Raw genomic sequence first — 23,939 nt, forward strand, 5'->3', positions numbered from 1 at the left:
TTGCAACTTGATGTAGATTTAGACTCATTAGGTTAATTATTAGCTTATATTTCATATTATTTGCGAATAAATATTCAATATTTGCTAGTGTGAGAGTAAAGGAGTCTCTAATTTAATAATGATTTTCTGAGATTGAAATAACACATTGTCACGTAAGATATTGAACATGACAGCTAGAATTAAGAAGAATTAAAAAAAAAAACTAGTTATTTTATGTTTTTCAATAAGATAAAAAAACAGTTCTATGGGATTTAAAAAAAAAAAATACAGATAAAGAGTAAAAAATTGTATGTCATTTTACTCAATCAATATCGATACCAAATAGTTCGGATCTAGATTTACACAAGTCAAGCATCCATAGCAGTTCTTTTTGAAACAAGATGGCGGACTCTGAGGAACCCGAAAACGTGGAGACTACTCCAGCTAACGATGTTGTGGTTACAAAATATAAAATGGCTGGTGATATGGTTAACGGTAAATAAAATAAACGCTTTGATACTCTGTTTCAATTTGTAAAATCTTAAAGTCGCTTAATTTCATTTATTTTTGTTACACAACATAACCATGTGGTAAGCTTACCGGGCCCCGGCTAAAAAAAAAATCACTCGTTCAATCAATCTATGAATAAAAACAATGAGTTACAATGATTACAATCCATTCACAGTCTCAGAGTCACTTGACTAAACTGTCTAAATAATAGTAAGAATCATAGAATGATTGAACCAGTTCATGCTATTGAACTTTAATCAAAAATCCAATATTTATTTATAATATAATATGCAAAATTTAGTTAGAGTCTTTGACTATGAATCTGAAGCTGATCTAGCTAGGTCTAGAGTGACTAAGGATGTGAAATAAAAAAATTATCTTTGAAAAAACAATTTTTCGTTAGTACATTATAATTATTAAAATACTTCGAAAGAACTTTCCAATGGCAATGGTGTATAAATTATGAATGTAAGTTAAACAGAAAGTTAAGATTTTTTTGGTGGCGTTTTGACCTAACATTGGTTGACATGGAACAACGAAGATGAGAGCGTCTTGCTCGCTAAGCCAGTGAGACACACCCCCCGCTCAAAAAGATAGAAAGTTGGAATTGAGTTTCGTAGAGGATAAATCTACTTATTAAATAAGAAATTTAATGGTAGATCTAGAATCTAGTATTATAAGTAAATGTCTAGCTCCCAAATCTGATTTCATTTATAATTATGAACTTCACTTGCTTAGAATGTAAAAATTGATAAAATAAACAAATTATCGGGTCTAGAGCTACAAGAAATGTCTGATGGGTGTGGACAAAATGGCGGCGTTGTGATGGGAGAAATTAACAAAATATATAAAAAGTGGGATCAAAATCGCCTGAAACAATTTTTTTCAAATGCGCTTTGAAATTTAAAAAAAATAGAAGTGACCAAAAAAACTCTTTAAAATCTATTTAGACCTATACATAATTGCTATATCAACTAGCCTATGCAAGTTTATTCTTAAAATAGTTTAGTTTTCAAAAAAATAAAAAAATCCCATAGGGAGCAGTGCAAATTTATGCATCAACATTATAATCGATAACAATTAAAGTGAGCATGGTATCGTCATAAAACTTGGCAGAAATATGGCCAGATATATATTCTATTAGCACAAAAAAAATCAAGTTCTAAAACGTAACCTGAAATGAGTATCAGTAAAAAGAAAAATACATATACTTTCAAGTAAACAAAAAGTAAGAAAATACACATTTTTTTTTAAAGTCCACATGAAAAAAGTGTTCCTCAATATAAAATGTATCCATATTCACCTCTTTTAGCCACGATTACAATGGATTTAAAATCATAATCGATTTCAATTAAGGGCCTATGTACAGAAAGTAAGAAAAAAACTATCTCAAAATTTGATGCCATTTTTTAACTTCCGGTCTTACGGATTTTCACATATCTATAGAGTCTAGACTTGACCTAGATTCTAGATCTAGATTTTCTAGATTTATTTTAGATTAATCATCTAGATCTAGAATCTAGAGTAGTTTTTAAAATTTAATCATAATCCGGACATTAGACATTAGTTAGACTTAGGGAGGTGAAATAAAAAATTTATCTTTGAAAAAACAATTTTTCATTAGTAGAAAATCTAGATCTACATCGTTAAAATACTTTGAAAGAACTTTCCAATGCGGCTATGGTGCATAAATTATGATTGTACGTTTAACAGTTAGATCGAAAGTTATTATGAATTTTTTTGTGGCGTTTTGACCTAACATTGGTTGACATGGAACAAGTATGATGAGAGCGTCTCGCTGGCTAAGATGGAAGAGATACACCTCCAGATCAAAAGTTAAAAAGTTGGAATTGAGTTTCCTAGACGATAGATCTACTTATAAAAAATGAAAATTTATAGTAGATATCTAGTATTAGTAGTAAATTTCTAGCTCACAAATCTGATTTCATTTATATTTATGAACTTCACTTGTTTAGAATGTAAATATTGATGAAATAAATAAATTATCGGGTCTAGAGCTACAAGAAATGTCAGAATTGTGGACAAAATGGCGGCATTGTGATGGCAGAAAATAACTATTTTAAAAGTGGGATCAAATCGTCTGAAACAATTTGTTTCAAATGCGCTTTAAAATTCATTCGCTCTGTATTAATGCACAAAAAACTACTTGAATATATATCCAGAATATTAGGCCTTACATGGCCTGAAATAGTTTTACATCTAGGACGAAATTTTCTTATCAAAAACTGTAAATCCCATAGCCCACAATATGCTAACTGTATTTTCAAGTTTTTGAGTGGTGCACTCGTGAAATCGCGATAAAACTTGGTAGAATTATTGCCAGGCATGATATCTAGCGTCAGAAAAAATTTGAATCATGGGGCATTTGTGTTTGTATTTATGCATAATTTGAAAACATCTTAATGATTTCATGTGAGGGGCTATGCCTGGGGATCTTAAAATTTAGTTAATGTTAATATAGAATTAAAATCTGAGTTTATTGATGCCTAGATATAGAGACTGTCTGATATAAATTATGGTGTCCGGAATCAAATAATGTGGGTCAAATTTGTCTGAATTAAATGAAAACACATGGCCTCTTTGACCTTAAATATAATAACAAATATAGGTTAGGGGTACAAATATAAGTAGTCATCCTTATTTTCCTTAAACTAAAAAAGATTTTGATACTTCATTTTCTTTTCTATTTCGAACCATTGTCAAATAATGTGCTATCAAAGTCAAACTTTGAAATTATGGCCTATAGGTGGCGGAATAGCATAAACTACTCTAGATCTTTAGAACTTTAAATACTTTTACTTTATTGGAGTCTAAGCCCCATTCATGATACACTCATAACACTGAAATACACTCCTGAAGTTTGAAGGCTGGAACTGGAAGATAATCTAGAGTATTCTTGAAAATAGATCTAATTCTATAGTCATAGTGATTTTTTTTTTAAAGTGTTATGCACTTTCGCTGTGTCCAAGTACTTGAAATACAACAAATCCAAATTGAGGTAACACCGAACTTAACGCTGGAACAGATAACACCACGAAAGGCCAACAATCGATAAAGATAATCGACGCTGATGTTCATCAACAAATATGTTTAATAATCAAGAAGGAAACCATCGAATGTCATCTATTATTTTCCATCTATAAAATCCTTACTTCTACTGTGATAAGAAAAACGTCTTGTTTTTAGCATCTCCTAGAGTGTTCTTACTTTTTAAGGTTATATCATGTCATCGTCGCTAAGTAAAACTTTTCCCCTGTTACAGAAACAAATAACTAATTCCTAATCGTGTCATAACAAAGTGCATTTTTGCTTATCAACATTCAGTGGAAAAAAGAAACTCCCCATCTTGCCCATGTCCATTTAGAAAAGAGTCTACTTGCTGGGAGTTGTTTTTTTTTTTTTTTTTTTTAGATCTAGATTATCTACATCTAGTCTAGATAGGATTCATGCATAATTCATTTATATTAGGCCAATATTAGAATATTGTATGCCTCCTCTGTTTAGGACCCCTTAACTCAAAACATTTAGATCCTTGAACAGACACAAAATAGAGCAGTGAGATTCATAACAAATGAATATTCACATTTGACTAGCCTGTCTAGAGTAGTAACATCTTTAGTAAAATCACTAAATTTAGAAAGCCTTAAGGGTAGGAGACTCAGAAGTAAAGTAGCAATTATACATAAAACACTGAACCATAATCTTCAAATAAAAAGACAAAATCTAATTAAATACTCAAAAAGACACAAAGATAAAGGCACTTTCCTCGTTCCATATGCTAGGACAAATTTGTACAATTGCTCCTTCTTCCCTAGTGCAATTAGAGCATGGAATGGGTTGCGTGAGCTAGCCAAGAAAACCAGTGACTAAGCAGAATTTAGGTCATTGGTTAATATGCATGACTTGTAAGACGTAATTATCTTCTTTTTTGAAGTAACGTCTGTATTATATAAGATATGAAGATAAATAAAATGTAAGCCCAGTTTTTACAGCTTATCAGGTCTTAATTATTTTTTTCCCATGATCCTTTTTAAAGATTTGTCCTCTTCTGGGGGTGTAGGTATCTGTATCTAGTTGCAAAGCAAGATTTAAAAACACTGTCATTAATATCAATATATATGTGAGCTGATATATTTAAAATAACTGATTATTATTCCCATTGTTTGTATTTTGTTAATATATATATATCTAAATTTATTTTATTTTTATTTTTTTTTAGCCATATTAAAAGAGTTGATTGCTAAATGTAAAGTAGGGGTTACAGTTTTGGAGTTGTGTGAATATGGTGATAGTCGTCTAAATGAAGAAACGTCCAAAGTATTTAAGAAAGACAAAGAAATGAAGAAAGGTATGTTTGCTCTAGTTAAGTTGGTCTGCTGGCATATAATATTCTTTAAATACTATCTAATTTTTGTTTTGAATACACAAATTCATATTGGTCTAGATCTAAATTAGATTTATAATACATATATATATTAATATAAGGGGGGAAACATGTACATAGGTGATTACATATTGCAGGTGATTAGAAAGTGAAGGTTAAATAGAATATTTTTAATTGTAAAATCTAACTGTGCCCAAGATTTACATTTTTAAATTGTGCATCAAATTTACAGATATGTTATGTAATAAACATATTAAGAAACACGAATTTGAAAAGAAAATTTTTTATTACTTTGTTTGGTGTTCCATAATTAGAACAGGCAGGAAATCCACATTCAATATATAAATTTATTACCTTTCACATGTAAGAAAGCTTCACATTTTCCACATTGAAATTGAATACACAATGTTTGACTATCACATGATTCGGGTCATCGTATCAGTGTTGCACTTCAGAAACAGTCTTCCTATTTGGCCTGCATCAAAATGATGAACATGAGATGAAAATTCACTGGCTTCTAATCATGTTTCATGAAGTTATTGTGTATTTTGTAAAGCCAATTCAAAACAGAACAGCAGAAGACAATTTTTTCCACTGATTGATGTCCAATATAGCAATATTTTCATCAGCTCTGTCTACACCTCTCATAAGATGTTGGTAGGAGTTTGATCAAGTTTGGCTGCTGTACTTGGATTTTTTTTCTAATTGTGTTAATAACAGTTGACATTACAAAGGGGGTGAACGCCATCAGTTAATGCAACATTGTCATTATGCCAGTTACATTTGCCATCAGTTCTTTTCTTTTCTCTTAGCACTAGATCTTTCATTGGTGCTTTGTCAGATCATTTTTCACTATACCTGTTAAGTGATGCCATGAATTAAATTATCTAGTGAAAAAGTTAAAATATGAAATTTTGTTGTCCAGGGTGAGCACTTACAAGTGTTTTACTAGACTGCTGGACATTAGATGCACAGATACCATAGTTCTTATTCTTATAATTGTTTTCTGGGCTTTTGCCTTGATATATCCAAGACCCACAAATGTAGCCCATATGATTGGCACCACTTGAAGCTTATTCCGAGTGGGCTTTGCATAAAATGTTTGCACTCATAATTGTGATAAAACATTTGAATTGGAAAATAGTCAGGCACAGATTTACACCATTTTTTGCAGTGTGTAAATAACTTTATCAAGAAAAAATTTTGAGGATTCTGTAACTCTACCTGCTTGCCATTTCCAAACAACTTTTGTCACTTTCTTCCATCTTTGATGGTCAAGTTGTGCACTAGAGTTTGACACCTCTTTATCATCAGAGCAGGGGTGTCACTTTTCCTGGATATCCCGGAAATCCAGGTTTTAAAATTATTTTTTCTCCCCTCAATTCTAGATGTATTATTGGAAAAATGTATGCTTAGTAGCATTTTGTTTGCAGTCCAGATGGTGGTTCATGCCTAAAGGTTACTTGATTTTTTTTATATTTTTTTTTTCTGTACTGGAGAGTAGATTAGGTTTGTGTTGGTGTTGGCCAATCTTTTCCCTCTGGATTTCTTGAAGAACTTAAAAGGAAATTTTATTGACTTTTACCTGGGTTTAAATTTAACTACACGTTTCAGTTTTAAATGGTTATGTTACATATTTCTTTATCTAATTTTTAATTAATTAGCCAATTTTGTATTTGCAGGCATCGCCTTTCCAACATGTGTGTCGATCAACAATTGTATATGCCATTTCTCACCACTCAAGTCTGATCCTCCAGTGACAATTAAGGAAGGGGATGTTGTTAAAATGTTAGTCTTCTTTTAGTTATATTTATAGAAAGATAAAATTTGGAATTATAAAGACATTTTACAAATAGTGACATTATATTGTCATGTCATATAAAGAATGTGATTTGTTGATATCAGTAATGAAACTTTGTTAAGATCATCAACACTATCTATGACCTTATTTTTGTATGTTTAGTGACTTGGGAGCTCATGTTGATGGATATATTGCAGTTGTTGCACACACTGTTGTTGTTGGTGCCAGCAAAGTAAGCTGTTTGTTGTTTTGTTCATTTACTTAACAAATATTACTGTTACTTTATAGTTATGTATCTCATGCACATCTATACTTCAAATATGTTTACAATATATAATTTTAATACATATAACAATTTCATGTATGATGCTATCTTTGCTGAATGGATAATCCATATTAATCATGGGCGTAGCCAGGGGGGGATGGGAATTTGGGGTTCAAACACACACACACACCCCAACCAATGGGGTTTTGAGTTTAAAAACCCCTTACCAGGGAGGGGGTTTTGAGTTTTAAACCCTCTACTTGGGGTTTTTGCAGTTAACCCCCCCCCCCCCTCTTCTATAAAACAAAACAAAAATGCAAAGAAAAATCCCCTAATTCCAAGAGCACAGTTAAGGGAGATTTTGATTTTAAACCCCCCTCCAAAATTTACGATAAACCCCATCTTCAATATAAAAAAAAAGTTAATTACGCACATGAGTGTAGCTAAATGGGTTTTGACTTAGTTTTTAGTTTAAACCCCCACTTCAGTGGGGTTTGAAGGTAAAAAATACCTCTTTAATAATAAAAACAAAGCAAATTATACACTCAAAATGTTTTGAGTGCAGTCAAAGGGGTTTTGAGTTTAAACTCCCCTCCAGTGGAGTTTGAAGCTAAAAAGTACCTTTTCAATATAAATAAAAGCAAATTACTCACACTAAAATCTATGAACGCAACCAAAGGGGTTTTGAGTTTAAACCCCCATTCAGAGGGGTTTAATGCTAAAAATACCTCTTCAATATAAAAAAAAAAAAGCAAATTACACACTAAAATTATTTGAGCGTAGCCAATCCAATCTGGGGTTTTGACTCTAAACCCCTCTTCTACAGATGGCGTTTGTTTAAATTTTAAAACCCCTCCAGATGGTTTTGAGTTTAAGATCCCCCTACAGAGCGTTTTGAGGTGGAAAACCCCCAACAGATGATTTTGACGATAAAACTTCTCTTTTCGATATAAAATCTAAAGTAATTTACTGTCACTTAATTTCAAGAGCGTATTCAAGAGAGGTTACACATTTTTACCAGTGGCAGGGCTCCCTTAATAAACTGCAGTGAATAGTCATCTGCCGAAATTGAAAAACACTAAATGTGGCTCAACAAAGATGGCTAAGACAGATTTTAGGAGTCAGTTGAGATCGGGTTTAAATCAAGGAAATCCTTTGCCGAACTGGGAGTCGACCCTTTAGTAAGATTGTGAGACAGCGAGCATGAGGTTAGCGGGACATTCTCCGACAAAATGAATTACGCATAAGAAGAGTTGCAATGATATCCTAGTACAACTTGACGCCACTCATTCATTGAGGTCCTCATGGCAGGTGGGAAGAGGCTTCAGACATTACCAGTGACAGATTTTTATGGAAACAGCTTGACGTCAAATGCTCCGAACGGCGCGGTAGGGTCCAAGTCAGTAAGAATAGCACATTAGGTTTTTGAAATAAAACTTTTTAATAGCAGGAAAATGCACTGTAGATACCTCAGAATATGCATTTTGTTGGCTTTCAATACCAGAAATAGTGCTTGGCGGCGGGGCTTCGTCCCGCGCTAGCGCTCCCCAGACCTCATTGCTAGTAATGGCAGGGAATCTACAATTTTATGGAAACAGCTTGATGGCAAATGCGCCTAACGGCGCGGGAAGGTCTAAGTCAGTAAGAATAGCACATTAGGTTTTTGAAATAAAACTTTTTAATAGCAGAAAAATGCACTGTAGATACCTCAGAATATGCATTTTGTTGGCTTTCAATACCAGAAATAGTGCTTGGCGGCGGGGCTTCGTCCCGCGCTAGCGCTCCCCAGACCTCATTGCTAGTAATGGCAGGGAATCTACAATTTTATGGAAACAGCTTGATGGCAAATGCGCCTAACGGCGCGGGAGGGTCTAAGTCAGTAAGAATAGCACATTAGGTTTTTGAAATAAAACTTTTTAATAGCAGAAAAATGCACTGTAGATACCTCAGAATATGCATTTTGTTGGCTTTCAATACCAGAAATAGTGCTTGGCGGCGGGGCTTCGCTCCGCGCTAGCGCTCCCCAGACCTCATTGCTAGTAATGGCAGGGAATCTACAATTTTATGGAAACAGCTTGATGGCAAATGCGCCTAACGGCGCGGGAGGGTCTAAGTCAGTAAGAATAGCACATTAGGTTTTGGAAATAAAACTTTTTAATAGCAGAAAAATGCACTGTAGATACCTCAGAATATGCATTTTGTTGGCTTTCAATATCAGAAATAGTGCTCTTGGCGGCGGGGCGAACGCGCTGGGGGAGCTCCTAGCGCTCCCCCAGACCTCCTTGCTCGTATTGGCGGGGAATCTACAATTTTTCCGCTAACTCATGGAAGGACCTATTCTAGGGCACAATAAACGTCTTCCGAAAGAATGAAGGGTCAGAATGCAATAAAGATTATGTACACACACACACATAAATACATTTTTTTTTTTAAAATTTGCGGGGGGGGGGAGAGAAAAAAATCCTGGCTACGCCCATGATATTAATTAATCAGTTTTGCTTTTTGGGAGGGAAAAAAGCCTTGGTTAAAGACATTAACTTATCTTTAACATTGAGTTCATGGTGCTCCACAAATTTCACCGGTCTCGTTAAATTTCCACCAAATATTTAAATTTGGCTTATTTCTTGTTAATATTTGAGAGAAAAAAAATTCAATGTTATTGCATAATTGGCTGGTTGTCCTAATTGAGCTAACCAGTGCCCAAGCTGAAGCTATATATTTAGATAGCATTTCACTTGAAGATCTACATAGTTTGTACTATCTGTTCTGCCTATCATATTGTCTGGGGGGGGGGGGGGGGGAGAATAACACTATGAAATAATGCAGGTCTTTTAAATATGTTCTTTTTCTTTATAAATAGCCTGTGATAACTTGTTTATATCCAGATCTAAATAGTTTTAAAATTTAGCTTACACACTAACTTAACATACAGGTCTCTGACACAGAAAATACACATTATTATTAATCATTGTTGGTATCTCTGATCTTAAAAAAAAAATAGAACAGCAACAATTTCTTATGTTCAATTAATCTTTGACTAACTAAAAACAAAGTAATTTCTAATTGGGGACTTTAGATTCTTACTTGATATTTGTCATGAGATGTTTCTCTGGGCATACCACAGTTGATTACTGCTTTGGGTGGGAAACTAAATGACCTTCACACTGCTGAATACATTGTTTCTTCTTTTTGTGGATTTTTGATCCCCCCAAAAAAACACCCCAACTTAATGAGCTTTAGGGTTTGTAGTTTAACTCCTCAAATTTTTACCTGGTATTTTTTTTAAATATAATTTTTTTTTTCTTGCTAAAAAAAAAACTGTTTATTTGTATCAATTAGAATGACTTAAACTGCAGACCAGTATTTATTATAATGATGTAGATCTAGTGAAGATAGTTCACACATAACCTTGAAAAGTCAGTAAATCTAAATGTACGCTTAACACTATATCATACATTTCCTCCTTTTTTAAAAGAAACCTGATCTCATAAAATTTGTCATGTGAAATGCTAACAACCCTGTTCACATGATTAATAATGTAAAAACATAACATTTATTATAGTTGAACAAAAAGTGAAGTTTTCAAAACCAAGGGAAGTAACCACTCATTATTGCTTTCTGTTTGTTATTCCCGTTCCACAAATTTACTCCATAATAAATCTCTAATTTTGACATGAAAAGGTGCTACATACCTAAATCTGGGAATGAGAATTAAGTATTTATTTTACAATAAGAGAATAAAAAATTTCTATTATGTTCAAGTATTCACAGTACTATGGTTATTGAAGAGACTTGTCAGTTTAGCACATGTTTCAACTACTATATCACTTTATAAGGCATTTTCACAACATTCATTACTTTTGATTTCTATGCTACACCAACAATTAAAAAAATCTCAACTACAAATAATTTTGTTACTTGTCATGACATTTTCATATTGAAGCGTTCCATGATTAAACATTATTAATTCAAAGTCCTTCATTCATTTATCTGTTGCGCTTATTTTTTAATATTTTTATGTTGTTTTTTTTTTTTTTTGTTTGTTTTTTTTTTTTGTACAGTTTCATAATTCTTGTAAGTATTGGGCTTTTTCTTGTGGTTATGTGTTCTGACATAAGGAAGTTTGACTTTGCTAAAAAAAAAAATTTTTTTTTTTGAGTAATCATTATAATGGCTCCTTTGAAAACTTGTTTTGCAGGAGAACCCTGCAACTGGTAGAAAAGCTGATGCTGTTTTAGCTGCCCAAAAAGCTCTAGAGGTAGCCTTGAGGCTTGTGAAGCCTGGCAACACAGTAAGTTTTTTATTCACTTAAGATTGTATCACTGTCCAGATTTTTTTACTCTATCAAAAACTATTTTATCTAGAATGTTTTGTTAATTTTTTTTTTATTTTTTTTTTCCCTTTCAGAATTACAATGCTACAGATGGTGTACAGAAGGTAACAGAAGATTTCAAATGTAAACCAATAGAAGGTAAGAGTTGTTGTTTTTTATATCTTTATGATTGCTATTATTTGTATGTCACTAATACAAAAAAAAAAGATTTAAAACTTCTTTTTTTTTTAAGGTATGCTTTCACATCAGTTGAAACGACACATAATTGATGGTGAAAAGGCTTTTATACAGAATCCAACTGAAGCTCAGAGGTATTGACTAATATTTTTTTAAGACTAAGACAAAAACTTGCAAGACCATACAAGATGATTATATGAGCAGACCTGCCTACCGTTACGCAAAATGCGTATTCGTTATGCAAAATCTCCCAAAAATGACCGCCAGTACGCAAATACGCATTTAACCCGTCGCGTTACGCATTTCGTATGCTTTTTTTTTTCTCCTCTCTAGACTAGCTAACAAGCGGTCACGGAGGTCACGCTAAGCCCACCTGTGGGAAGAGGGGCGAAACAGAAAAGGTGGGGTGAACACAATGTGCCCAGATCTATACGTTGATTGGTACTTAATAGCAATTAGATGTCTAGAAATGAAGAACGCGTGAGTGAGGGAGTGGCGGGCTGGTACCAGGTTGGTACCGTCAGTTAGCTGATACACCAACGTGACTTTTTTTTTGTAGGCTAAGTTCATGAGTAGAAATTTCTCGTATTCATTTGTATAGAAAAAAAAATCGAAGAGCTATCGATTCAAAACACATTGAGTGACACTGTAGATATCTAGTCTAGATCTAGATCTGGATTCTAGATCTAGAATCTAGATAACTTGTTATACAGGAATAGATGTAGCTCGAGTCTAAGTCTAGCTAGTCATTACGTTATGATTCTCTACATTACCCTACAAACAAGTTATAGATCTAGTATGATTTAGAATTTAGATTGACTAGATCTAGATCGATAACATCTACTACCATCTAGTCTAGATCTAGACTAGATTCTTAGTCTTAGTATAGAATAGATCAAGTATGAAGGTAGGCCTACGAAAGTTTGGATCTAGCGGATCCACGGCATCGGTAACACTTTTGAGCCCAGATCTAGAGTAGATTATATTCATTATATAGACATAGATCTAGTCTAGATATCATCTCTATTGATCTAGATTTAGATTGTAGATCTAATCATCACATCTAATATTATATATATATTATATATATATCTATATATATATATGACAAAATAGAGGATCACGTAAGTGTTACGCATTCTGGTGCCAAAATACGCATTTTGACCGTAAGTGTTACGCATTTGGACTTTTTTTGGTAGGCAGGTCTGATATATATATGACAAAATAGTGTATCGCGTAAGTGTTACGCATTCTGGTGCCAAAATACGCATTTTGACCATCAGCGTTACGCATTTGGACTTTTTTTGGTAGGCAGGTCTGTATGAGGTTGTTGTTGTTGTTTTTTTTCTGTCATGGGTGTAAATTTGGTGTATTTTTTTCCCCACAATTCTAAAAATTTTGAAAATATGTTATTTTAGATGCTGAAAGTTTGTAGTTGTATGAGACTCTTGTGCAGTGTCATGGTGTCCACAAAACCTGGACCTTCTGCAGTTGGTGAAAAATGCTCAAAACCAATGTACGCTAACAACCTTTTTGCTGTGATATTGCCAGATATGGGGACAGTTAGAGAGAATCGCCCAGAACCGAGATGCCTGGAGGAAGCTGGTTGGTGGCATATGCCCCAGAAGGGACCACAAGCAGAGATGAGATGATTGCCATACTTGTTGAAAGTTATCTTTTTCCTCAGGCAACTCTTTAAGGACTACTTTAATGATTAACATGCTTGGTAAACTTTAAAAAAAATATTTCAAATGTTTTCACCAGGAAAGAGCATGAATCCTGTGACTTTGAAGTCCATGAAGTTTATGCCATTGATATCCTTGTGAGCTCTGGAGAAGGCAAGGTACTTGGTATCAATATAATAATGTATCTATTTCCCCTTTAGATTTCTGTTGTTTTTTTTTTTTATTTTTTTTTATTTTTTTTTTTTTTAATTAGGGTAGGGAACTGGACACTAGAACAACAGTTTACAAAAAGAAAGACATCATTTATCAGTTAAAGATGAAAGCTTCAAGGCGTAAGTAAACAATGAGATATAGTTTTGACATTTTTGTTTCGGTGTTAACATTGACATTTTTGTTTCTGTGTTAACATGTTTATTTATATGTTCATGTTTGTTCTCCAGAGTTCTTGAGTGAGACAGATAAGAAATTCTTACTTATGCCATTCACTCTTCGGTAAGTGTACATTTGGTATTTGCAATGGTTAAAGTATACAAATAAATTTTAAGAGGTTGTTTTGTTTTATAGATTTTGAGCTTTCTTCATGTCTTTTAATAGAATTTTTTTTCTTTGTTTATAGCGATCTTGATAACAAAATTTGGGGTTTCATTATTTCATTCATGTTCATTTGTATTAAGGTAAAATTAAAATGTCTTTTACTAATTCAAGCTAATTTTATTTTGAAGTCAGCAGGATATTGATAGGTCGTGCTAAAGCACTCAGTGCACAAAACTGTTTGTAATAGTTTTTTGTTTATTGGTTTTCTCATTCAGTGGCGTGGCTGGGGATTTGAAATGTACTAAATAAATATGTCTAAATTCAAATTGGTACAGTAAAAGTAAAGATTATTTGTTTCTGTGGCCTAAGGTTAACGAGGGTGTCACGTGGTCAGCACAACAACCAACCGCATTTACTTCTTCCCAACTAATGTCAGGTACCTATTAGAGCTGGGTGGACTCAGAGGTACAGTATATCAGTAAAATTAACACAAAAAAAATGATGATAAGACTCGATAATTTATAATGCACAAGTGAAAAATCAAGCTTTCTGGGCAGCAAATACTTCTATACCATCATCATAGGTCAGTGATGACCAAACCACGATCGAAAGGTCGGCACAAAGTGGAGAAAATCCTCGCTCCAAAAAAAACTTTGAAAAAGGTATCTTTACCTCTCATTTTTTCTCTGATGGATTGGTACCATGACCTTTAACATGTGTGCATTTATGTATGTAAAATCTACCAAGAAAAGTGGGTGGATCTTTACTTTTTTTTTTTTTTTTTTTTTTTTTTTTTTTGGAACATGATAAAAATGCGTTTTATAAATATAAAGAAAGTGGCTGTTTAAAAAAACATGTACATTGGCATTATACAAAAAAATGTGGCGGCATCCTTGGTTTGAACGACGAATAAAAGATTGATTAACTACAGCTAGAGATAGGATGCTCTATCGGAATATTCAAAACAAATTAAAGAAGACAAGGAAATGATTCGGTTTTAAAGGTAACCACACTGTTGCTAACATTTTAAGTAGAGAAATGAAGCTATTTTCTGACGCGTTGAAAAATCTAATCGTCAAATCACACAAGTGTAGTACTAAATCCAAGGGGTTCTGGTAAACTAGTTTCAGAACATTTTTTTTTTTTAGTTTTTGTAACTTTTTGTTCATGTAGCCCGCAAGACAAGTGTTGAAAATTAAAATGGCCTGCAGGTCGAATTAGGTTGGGCATCACTGATCTAGATCAATGCTGTCTAGCTGACATTAAAGCCATGCTGCTTAGTCATTCTTGCCTCATTGTGCTTCTGAGATAGTTTTTGATTAATTTGAGTTTTGAGAATGATCTTTTATATGATAACAATGGAAGTGGTCAGTAAACAGTATTTGGATGGAGGTTGCAAGTTTTGAGCACACATAATTACCATATGAAGCTAGCTTCCTCAATATGTCAATAGGTGATAGTGGTAATGGTTTGTTGATGAAAATGCTTGTGCATCAAAGACCTCATTGAACAAGTGATAGGCCTGTATTTCATCATACAGGAACAGGTAACACAGTTTGTGATCAGCGTGTCATCATCCATAGACTCCAGCAGGTGTCTTGGTTTAAGAAGAAATATTTAAAGGTCAAGTATAGACATGGTGGGACTTTCAAATTGGGGCCGCCCAGCCACGCCACTGTTCTGATTACAAAATTTTTTTTTTTTTTTTTTTTTGTCTGATGCTATTGGACCTTCATAATTGGAAATATATTGCTTAGACATCAACTTAATACATCTTAATGACTAGAAAGGGAAATGAGTTCACATTGTTTATATAGTGTTAACTATTGTTCATATATATTATATATATTTGTAATATTTTGTTTAGGGCATTTGAAGATGAGAAGAAGGCAAAGATGGGAGTACTTGAGTGTGTGAAACATGACTTAATGCAACCTTTTAATGTTCTCTATGAGAGAGAAGGTACCAATGTCTACTTTGAATTACACATTTATGCATTTACTTTCTTATGACTTTGTTTTTCTGCAAAGTTCATGGAAAAATTGATCCATTAAATTATGTCTTTAGGTGAATTTGTTGCTCAGTACAAACAGACAGTCATTCTTATGCCTAATGGACCACTGAAGATCACTGGATTACCTTTGGAAGAAGGATTCTTAAAAAGTGAATACACAGTCAGTAACCCAGAATCTGTGGTAAGTGTTTTATTAATTGTAGGTTTTCTTTTTTATCTAAAAGCTACTTTGTTGTGTGTTGATCATTCAGTTAAAGTTTTTCTCTCACCTACAAATCCCACGTCATTATTTCAGTATCACCTCAATAATTATTTGTTATCTAGATAACCAGTTATGCCGTTCATGTACATGCACATAAAACAATAGCCAATCTAGTGCCTAGTTCATAGTGATACCATTGGTCATTCAGACACTTAATTGGAAGAGGTTGTTTGGAGTAAGAATAGTTTCTGAGACGTTCTACTAATTTTTCCGTATTTTACAGGCACTTCTTAGCACATCTATATCAAAAAAAGCAGCCAAGAAGAAGAAAAAGAAGGCTGGTAAATCTCTGGCAGAGACAACGGAGAATGTTGCTGATGCTGAAGAAGAGGATTAAACAATTATTCCTTTTAGAACAGGACTTGTTGAATACGAAACTACATTGATGGATTATTGGCCTTTCAGGGGATTGGGTTGAGTTTAATGCTACTGGACTATCAATGAGAAAGAACAGCAAAAAAAAAAACAACATACATCTCTTCTTGTTTTAAACCGTGTTTTTAGTGTGTAAGGGATTGTATGTCTTGAAAGCAGTAATGATGGTTTGACTGTGTTACTGTTTTACTTGGGAGAAGGCATTGTGATGAAATAAACATTTTAACTCTGGATTGGTTTTTTTTTTTTTAAAGTATTTTTTAAAAAATTACTTTTTTGGTCAACAATATTTTTGTTTTAAACTCTTCATAGAGAAATGGTGCTGGTAACTATTCATTCCTATTACCAGTATTAATGAATCAGATCTGTTGACTATTCAGACTTGAAAGTATGAAGTCTTCGATAGTTTGTTTTTTCAATGACAATGATACAGTAGATAGAAGGCTGGAATTATTGTGAATAATTGGTAAATTTTTTTAAATATTTATTTTTAAAACTGGAAAGGTATTTTTAGATGGTTTATTTTTTTTATAACCTTAAAGGATATGGTACATACTAGTTTTACTGGAACTGGTAGTTAAAAATGAGATTCTAGTAATACCTGAAGATAATTGGGGAAAAGATTATCACGGTTAAAAGCACTTATCATATAGGTTCATGTATATTTATCATGAATGAATTGACTACTTTTTTTCTACTTTAAAGTTACAAATACATTATGACAAGTATTCAGCATTTTATTTTTTATAATGATTAGTTGTTCTGTTCCAATCCATTGGATAAAACAAAAATCTCTTCAGTCATCTCAGGGGAAAATTCACTACTGGATTATTTGGAAATTAAAATGATTGTTAAATTGTAGCACTTGGTGTCCACTCTGTGTTGGACTATATCCAATCATGTTAACTTGTTTCAACTGACAGCATTCTTGTAGAGCAGAATGGCGCACAATAGCATCTTAATGACTTCAATTGACAATAAATGACTTTTTATCAAGATCCATTTTAGTATGTTATTTTGTTTGACCAAATTAGATGCTTTCTTCTGTTAAACAAATATTTCTTAATAAAGCTTTCTAAATTGGTCTAATAATAGAGCTTGTAAGAGTGCCAAATTTATGAAAGATTTTGATCGTTTTAGTAGGAAACACATGTTTATATAGTAGTAGTATCACACAAATATACAACTGTAAAATGGCATTAGTGTTCTTAAAGTTAACAGCTGTTAGCTAGTACAGGTATTAGTAAAGCTGGACTCTCCCTTTGGCTTAATTTAGTTATGTTGTTGGACATGATCTGTAAAAAAAAATAAAAAAAACAACTAAAGCCATTCTCTGTATTACTACTAAAGCTGTTATGCACTTATGTTAGTCTCATTCTTTTGCACCTAGCACTGTTGTCTCTGTTCAAATTTTCAGTCTTGTGTCGATGTCAACAAGTACACACCGGAAATGGGGATGACTCACTGCATAGGTCTACACCTATAACTTGAATGTAACGTGTATGAACAATTTATACAGATTTCACTTGACAGTAGATGTGTGTAAAAACGAGTGAAATCCTTCAAACATGATCTCACTACAAATAGTCTTTTGACTATCTCCTTTCACCTCGCACTGGCGTCCTTCTTATTCCCTTGAATTACGCCAGACCGCCTCAATGGATTCATCTGAAACTCATCAACCTATACCGCCGCCCTTCTGGCCTCATGGTTACATCAGCAACAGGCATATACTCGTAAACCACTAAGTTCATCAAATATTTAGTCTCGATTGCTTAGCACTACAGTTGTGAAACTCTTCACTCATGATTGGGTTAGGTTTTGTCAAACTTCAAATATCGCCTAAACTTTGTAAACTGTTGGTGCGCGTACGTCGGAAATAAGTGGGATGGAGTGTGAAGAAAAAATATAGACACACCAGAATTTTTATTTTTTTTTAAATGGAGCTTGTATAAAGTGTAATTGTAAATCTGTTCGATTAGAAATATTTTTACCAATTATTTTTTGTTTAGCTTTCTCAATACGCTATGGTCCTATCATTTTGTCTTGACCAATAGTCCAGGTGGGGGAGGGGGTCTTGGTTAATGTTTACATGATCGTTTTTTAAATGCATAAAATATGTTTACTCATGGCTCAAGTGGGACTAATTCAACTTATACCACCACATCTGACAAGTACGATTTCTTTCCCTTGTTCAAGATACCAAACAATTAAAAATAAAAAAAAAATAGTTAATTTTATTGATTCTAGTTTTGTCAGGTAAAAGGAATGATTTTGCTAAATTTCAGCTTAATCCGAGATTGTGTGTGGGAGAATTAACGTGTACACACTTTTTACCACAGAGAGAAATAGTGAATAGATATTAGCTTTGTAAAAAAAAAGTGTGGGTGTTGGTAAATTAAGTCAATCAGGTGAAAACCAACTCGAAATTGTAGAGAGGAAAAACAAAGCTTCGATGAGGTCTTCTAAATCAATTGTCCACAACTAAGTGTGCGTAAACCTAATAAAGAAATTCCTTGGGTTTCCAATCTGCAAAAAAAAAAAAAAAAGCAAAATAGAACGTCCTCAGATGTACATTCTAGAAGCAAGCAAATTCATTTCAACACCCACTTACATTTCCAGCCTCAACAAACTACATGTTGTATAGGCCTTCAGGGACATAACTAGTTTCTGGTAAAACAGTCGTCAGCAAACTTGCATTCCGTAAGAGCCAAAAATGAATTTTATTTAAAGAGCCTTTTTTTTAACATTTTTAAGAGCTATTTTTTTTAAATCAGAAATGATCAGGGTCTGGCGTTGGCTCTGTTGATTCCACTCTGTAAAAACTCAGTTGCTACAGAAAAGAAAAAAAAAATGAACTTAAAGGGATAATTTAACATTGGGCCAGGGCAGTCAATTCCCGATGACGACGTTGGACTAAATCCCGAAACTGGCAAGCTTTTCAATAGATGCGATGGAAACCTACCAGCTGGACATCCTTGGAATCTGCCATGCCTAGGTACCAGCTGGATAGAGGCTGAGAAAGTGGCCAATGACCGTGACCCATCTCTTGGAGAGAACTTGTCAAAAGGTGCGACAGGAATTCTTTTATTACAGTAAACAGTAGGCCTACTGTAAATGAAAACGTTTCCTTTCGATAACCAACGAACCTCGAAATTTTTTTTTGAAGTTGGTGATGGCAATGTGTGCTTTAGTGGACTAAACATTCTCATCACCAATTCCATTACTTTGCGAAGATCTTCCAGAAATGTATGAGCATATAATGCTTTCTGCTGAGTAATACAATAAGTAAATAACAATAAGTAAAATAAGAAAACCTCGATTTTTTTGCCTGTCATAATTTTCGCTCCATCTTTTGAAATCGTGACAAATTTTCTCATGAAATTTAATGTTTTCCGAAGCACTCAATGGACCTCATTCACCAATTGTAAACAAACATTTAGCGACGTGATAATATTGATAAAACAATGAAAATTACGTATCACGTGACAGCCTTTATGGATTACGCAATTTGTATAGAAGATATAGAGAACCACGTGGCAAAATGTTTGTTTACGATTGGTGAATGAGGTCCGTTCCAATATTTGCTATATCTTCTACAAACGTTTGTCCTATGGACCTCTGCTTACCGAATTATTACCTCGCCAAAAAGTATTTCGGCGCGCAGCAAATAGACGGAGATAATGTACATACGTTTGCGATGGACTATCCGCGCTAGTGTTGCTTTCTAAAAATGTCTTCTTTCTGTAGAGTTGTGTTTAGAAAACGTTAACTTTTCTCTTACAAAACATCTATTTATCTATATATATAATACTCTTCTTCTCTCAACAGTTTAAACGAGAAGAAGTAAAGGAAAGATCACTCTCTTATTTCTGCAGATAGTCCACGAGAAAACAAGAGGAAAAGGGGGGGGGGGGGGGGAGAGTACGTGGGTATTCACACGTCACTACGGATGGCTGCGCGCTGAACTGTCAAACCCTGCTTGCTTCCATCCCCCTTCGTCTTGCTGGGGGTTTGGACTAAAAAGTTAACTATCTTCAACTCTGAAGGAACATCCGAAACATGTAAAACATTTTACAAACCAACATTTTACAAACACTAAATAGCAGGGCCGGACTTAAGCATTGTGGGGCCCTATTCGAAACGGATTTCGCGAGGCCAAGTTTGGGTAGGGAAGCGGACAATAAGTCAAATTTAAGAGTTTGTATTAGAAAATAAATTCGTCTATGCACTTTATTCATTATTTACTACGTACAGAATTACTTTACGAGCATTGTGTGTAGCAAGTCATACAGTATATCATAATAATTCTGTTTCCTACATAGATCCCGCTCAATAGCAAAAAAATTACCAAATATTTCAATCTATCTTTGAAAATTGTTGACCTCAAGTAATTCTTCATTAGTTTGAGGCGCGAGAAGCTTCTTTCACCTGATTACACAACTACGACTAATGCATAATGCCGTTTTTATTTATCGCGCGTAGGATTGGCGTTTTCCATATTGAACGACACCCCAAAATGACATTTTTTTTCTATATATTTCCGTATATTTTAAGGACATTTTTGTATATTTTCGCAATTTCGGGAGATTTCCAGGAGCTCCTGGTAAATTGACAGTCGCGGCGTTCCAGTACCACCTCATCGTGGTCGCCGCGTGAACACTCCGCTCTCCGGGAGTGGCCAAGGGTACTGGTTGCTTGCCGCTGATGAATGAGCAGCCGGCAAGTGTAAAAGGAACTCAAAGGGGTTATGTCCAGCCCCCCCCCCCCCCCCCCTGTGGGGCCCCGGGGCAACGGTGAGTAAGAGACCTAACGGGATCTCCGAAAAGCGGATAGCGCTGGACACCAACTCGAGGGTTGGTCGGGTTCTCCTGGGACTCGGCTGATTCGCGGGTCTCCCATTGGGCAAAGACTGGACTGACTGGCGCGGCCTTAGCGGGCTGCGTCGGGCGGACTGGTCGGCGTCCACGAGCTAGGCTCTATCTAGCCCGTCCCCTGTGAGGTAGTAGAGGAACGCGCTTCCCAATAAGCAGTTTCGATACTGGGGATATCGAACAATCCTTACACAACCACTCCTCCAGTAGGTGAGCTCTTGCCATACGGAGGTGGTGACCAGTGGTGCGGACTTCCCGCACCCAAAGATTTCGGACCCTCTTGCAGGCCCTGCGTACACTACTTTCTAATCGGCAATAACTAAGGCCGCCAACGGTCTTCGACTTCTATACAAACATGAATAATACACGTCAAACCAGAAAACCCGGGTACGAGCAGACCCAAACAGGCTCCGTCGCGCGGGTAGCGGGCGGCTGGCCCGACAACGAAAAATCCTCTACTACTCGCCCCGTGGTTCCGATCCGGCGGAACCTGTCGAACCACGAAAAATCAGCGAAGGTTCCCCTTCCCAGGACAAAGCCCTCTTCCCAGGCTACACTGCATTCGTTCTTCCCTCGGAAGAACGGTAGCCAAGGTGTGGCTAGCCAACCACACCAACCTGGTGATCATGTCCCGCACCAGGCCCAACCAACCATTACCACCCAAAAGGCCCAACCAAACACGACCAACGAAGCGAGGACCATCGGTCCTCCAAATCACCAACCATTACAACGGTCTGTCGCTACCAGTCCTAAAACCTTAGGGAGCGATAGACTTAGCCAGATAAAAGTACTTCAGCTCAATATCTGTGGTCTAGTACCTAAGATATTAGAGCTCACGAAACTCCTCCATGAGAGGGCAATAGATATCGCACTATTGCAGGAGACTCTTGTAGGCAAGAAACGAAGTAGCCACATCAGCGGCTATACGGCTTATAAATGTAAGTGCGATGAGTGCCGTGGAATAATCACATATGTAAGAAACGGCATGACAGTTTCTCAAAATCCTGGCCCTCAAAGCGGGCGTACCGACGCCATCTCGCTAGATATTTTCATAGCTGGAAGAAAACTTACGGTAATCAACTGTTATAACCCGCCTAAACATGAACTTGCCATTAACCTCGGCAATAAGAACATCTTAACTAAAACTCTATTAGCTGGGGACTTAAATGCGAAATCTCCTGCATGGGGCTATGACGCAACCGACTCCTCGGGCCAAAAAGTCCATGAAATCCTAAACACTACAAACCTATTCTGCTTGCAGAATAAACATAGCCCGCCAACTCTCCTACACACTGGCAACGGGTCTCTCTCGAGACCTGATTTAACACTAATCTCTGCTGATCTTGAGGGGAAAACCACAATAAAAGTGCTTGAGGACGTCGGAAGCGATCATAAACCCATAGAAATTACTATTGCCCTCTCAGAGGCCAGGGGTGTAGCCACTAAACGGCCCAAGAAATGGAGCTACACTAAGGCTGACTGGCCAGCATACGGGGCGGCTGTCGACTCCGCCCTGTCGAGTATCGCGATGGAGGAAGGGACAGTCGACACAAAATACGGCGAAATCACTGCAGCGATTTTGGGTGCGGCTAGGAAGTATATCCCGCGGACCTATCCCGGCATAAGGCATAGACCCGCCTGGTCCCGAGAATTAGATCGAATAGTCAGGGCCAGGAAACGGGCGAGGCGCAGAGTACAAAAAAAGGGGACTCCCGAATGCCGCAGGGAGTTTAACGCATTATGCCGGAAGGCCAGCGAGGTGGCCCAACGTGTACGGGCGGACCACTGGAGGGATGCCTGTGCCGGGCTGGATCTTCGGGATACTTCCAAAGCCTGGCGTCTTCTTCGCAATCTTGAGGCCAAAGATTCAGCGCGTACAGCCACCCCATTATTGTCACCCAGTGGGGATCGAGTGGCAAAAGATCAAAAAATGGCCGACTTGCTTAACAAATATTTCGCTTCCATAAGCAAGTCCGAAAAGAAGTCTGCCACGTCTATAGCCCTCAACAAGGAGCGTAAGAGACTCGAGAGGGAGTCGAATGGGTTGGAAGACCTGGACACGTGCAATGCGCCCTTCTGCCGTGCTGAGCTGGACAGAGCGATAGCTAAGTGTAAAAACAGAAAGGCTCCGGGGCCAGACAAGGTTACTCCTGAGATGGTAAAACACCTCGGGGGTATTGCGAAAGACAAACTCCTTGAGTTTGCGAATCGGACCTGGGTAGAGTCCAGACTACCCAGGGCCTGGCGCTGTGCTACCATTGTTCCAATACTAAAAAAGGGCAAAGACGCGACTAACGTGGAGTCCTACAGACCCATATCTCTGACCTCCACTATCGGCAAGATAGTAGAACGGATGGTCAGCGAGCGACTCGTGTGGAGCTTTGAGAGTGCCGGTATCCTAGCGCCAGAGCAGGCTGGCTTTAGGGCAGGCTTGAGCCCGATCGACCAGGTCACGATTTTCATGCAGGAGGTGGCCGACGGGTTCCAGAGGTCCGAGAGCACATACGCAGTTTTTATTGACCTAAAACAGGCATATGACCGGGTGTGGAAGCAAGGCCTCTATCTTAAACTTAGAGCCATGGGCGTACGCGGGCGGACCTACAACTGGATAAAACAGTTCCTAACGGAGAGGAAAACACGAACACAGTTCCAGTACTCTCTAAGTGGGGAAAACACCCCTATAAGAGGGTTACCCCAGGGATCCGCCCTCTCATGTATCCTTTTC

General features: G+C 36.1%; 1 protein-coding gene across 1 annotated transcript; it reads left to right on the top strand.

Moving 5' to 3' along the window:
- Positions 1-318: 318 nt before the first annotated feature.
- Positions 319-17,338, top strand: LOC106058972 (proliferation-associated protein 2G4-like). The gene is made up of 13 exons (XM_013216494.2): positions 319-474; positions 4,730-4,858; positions 6,577-6,682; positions 6,858-6,927; positions 11,159-11,251; positions 11,368-11,431; positions 11,526-11,604; positions 13,235-13,313; positions 13,409-13,487; positions 13,596-13,647; positions 15,557-15,651; positions 15,757-15,884; positions 16,189-17,338. Exons 1-13 carry the CDS (start codon positions 381-383, stop codon positions 16,300-16,302), a joined length of 1,182 nt encoding a protein of 393 aa, XP_013071948.1. The 5' UTR covers positions 319-380; the 3' UTR covers positions 16,303-17,338.
- Positions 17,339-23,939: the final 6,601 nt, after the last annotated feature.

The sequence above is a fragment of the Biomphalaria glabrata genome, chromosome 11, assembly GCF_947242115.1.
Source record: "Biomphalaria glabrata chromosome 11, xgBioGlab47.1, whole genome shotgun sequence".
In the NCBI taxonomy this organism is placed as follows: domain Eukaryota; kingdom Metazoa; phylum Mollusca; class Gastropoda; family Planorbidae; genus Biomphalaria; species Biomphalaria glabrata.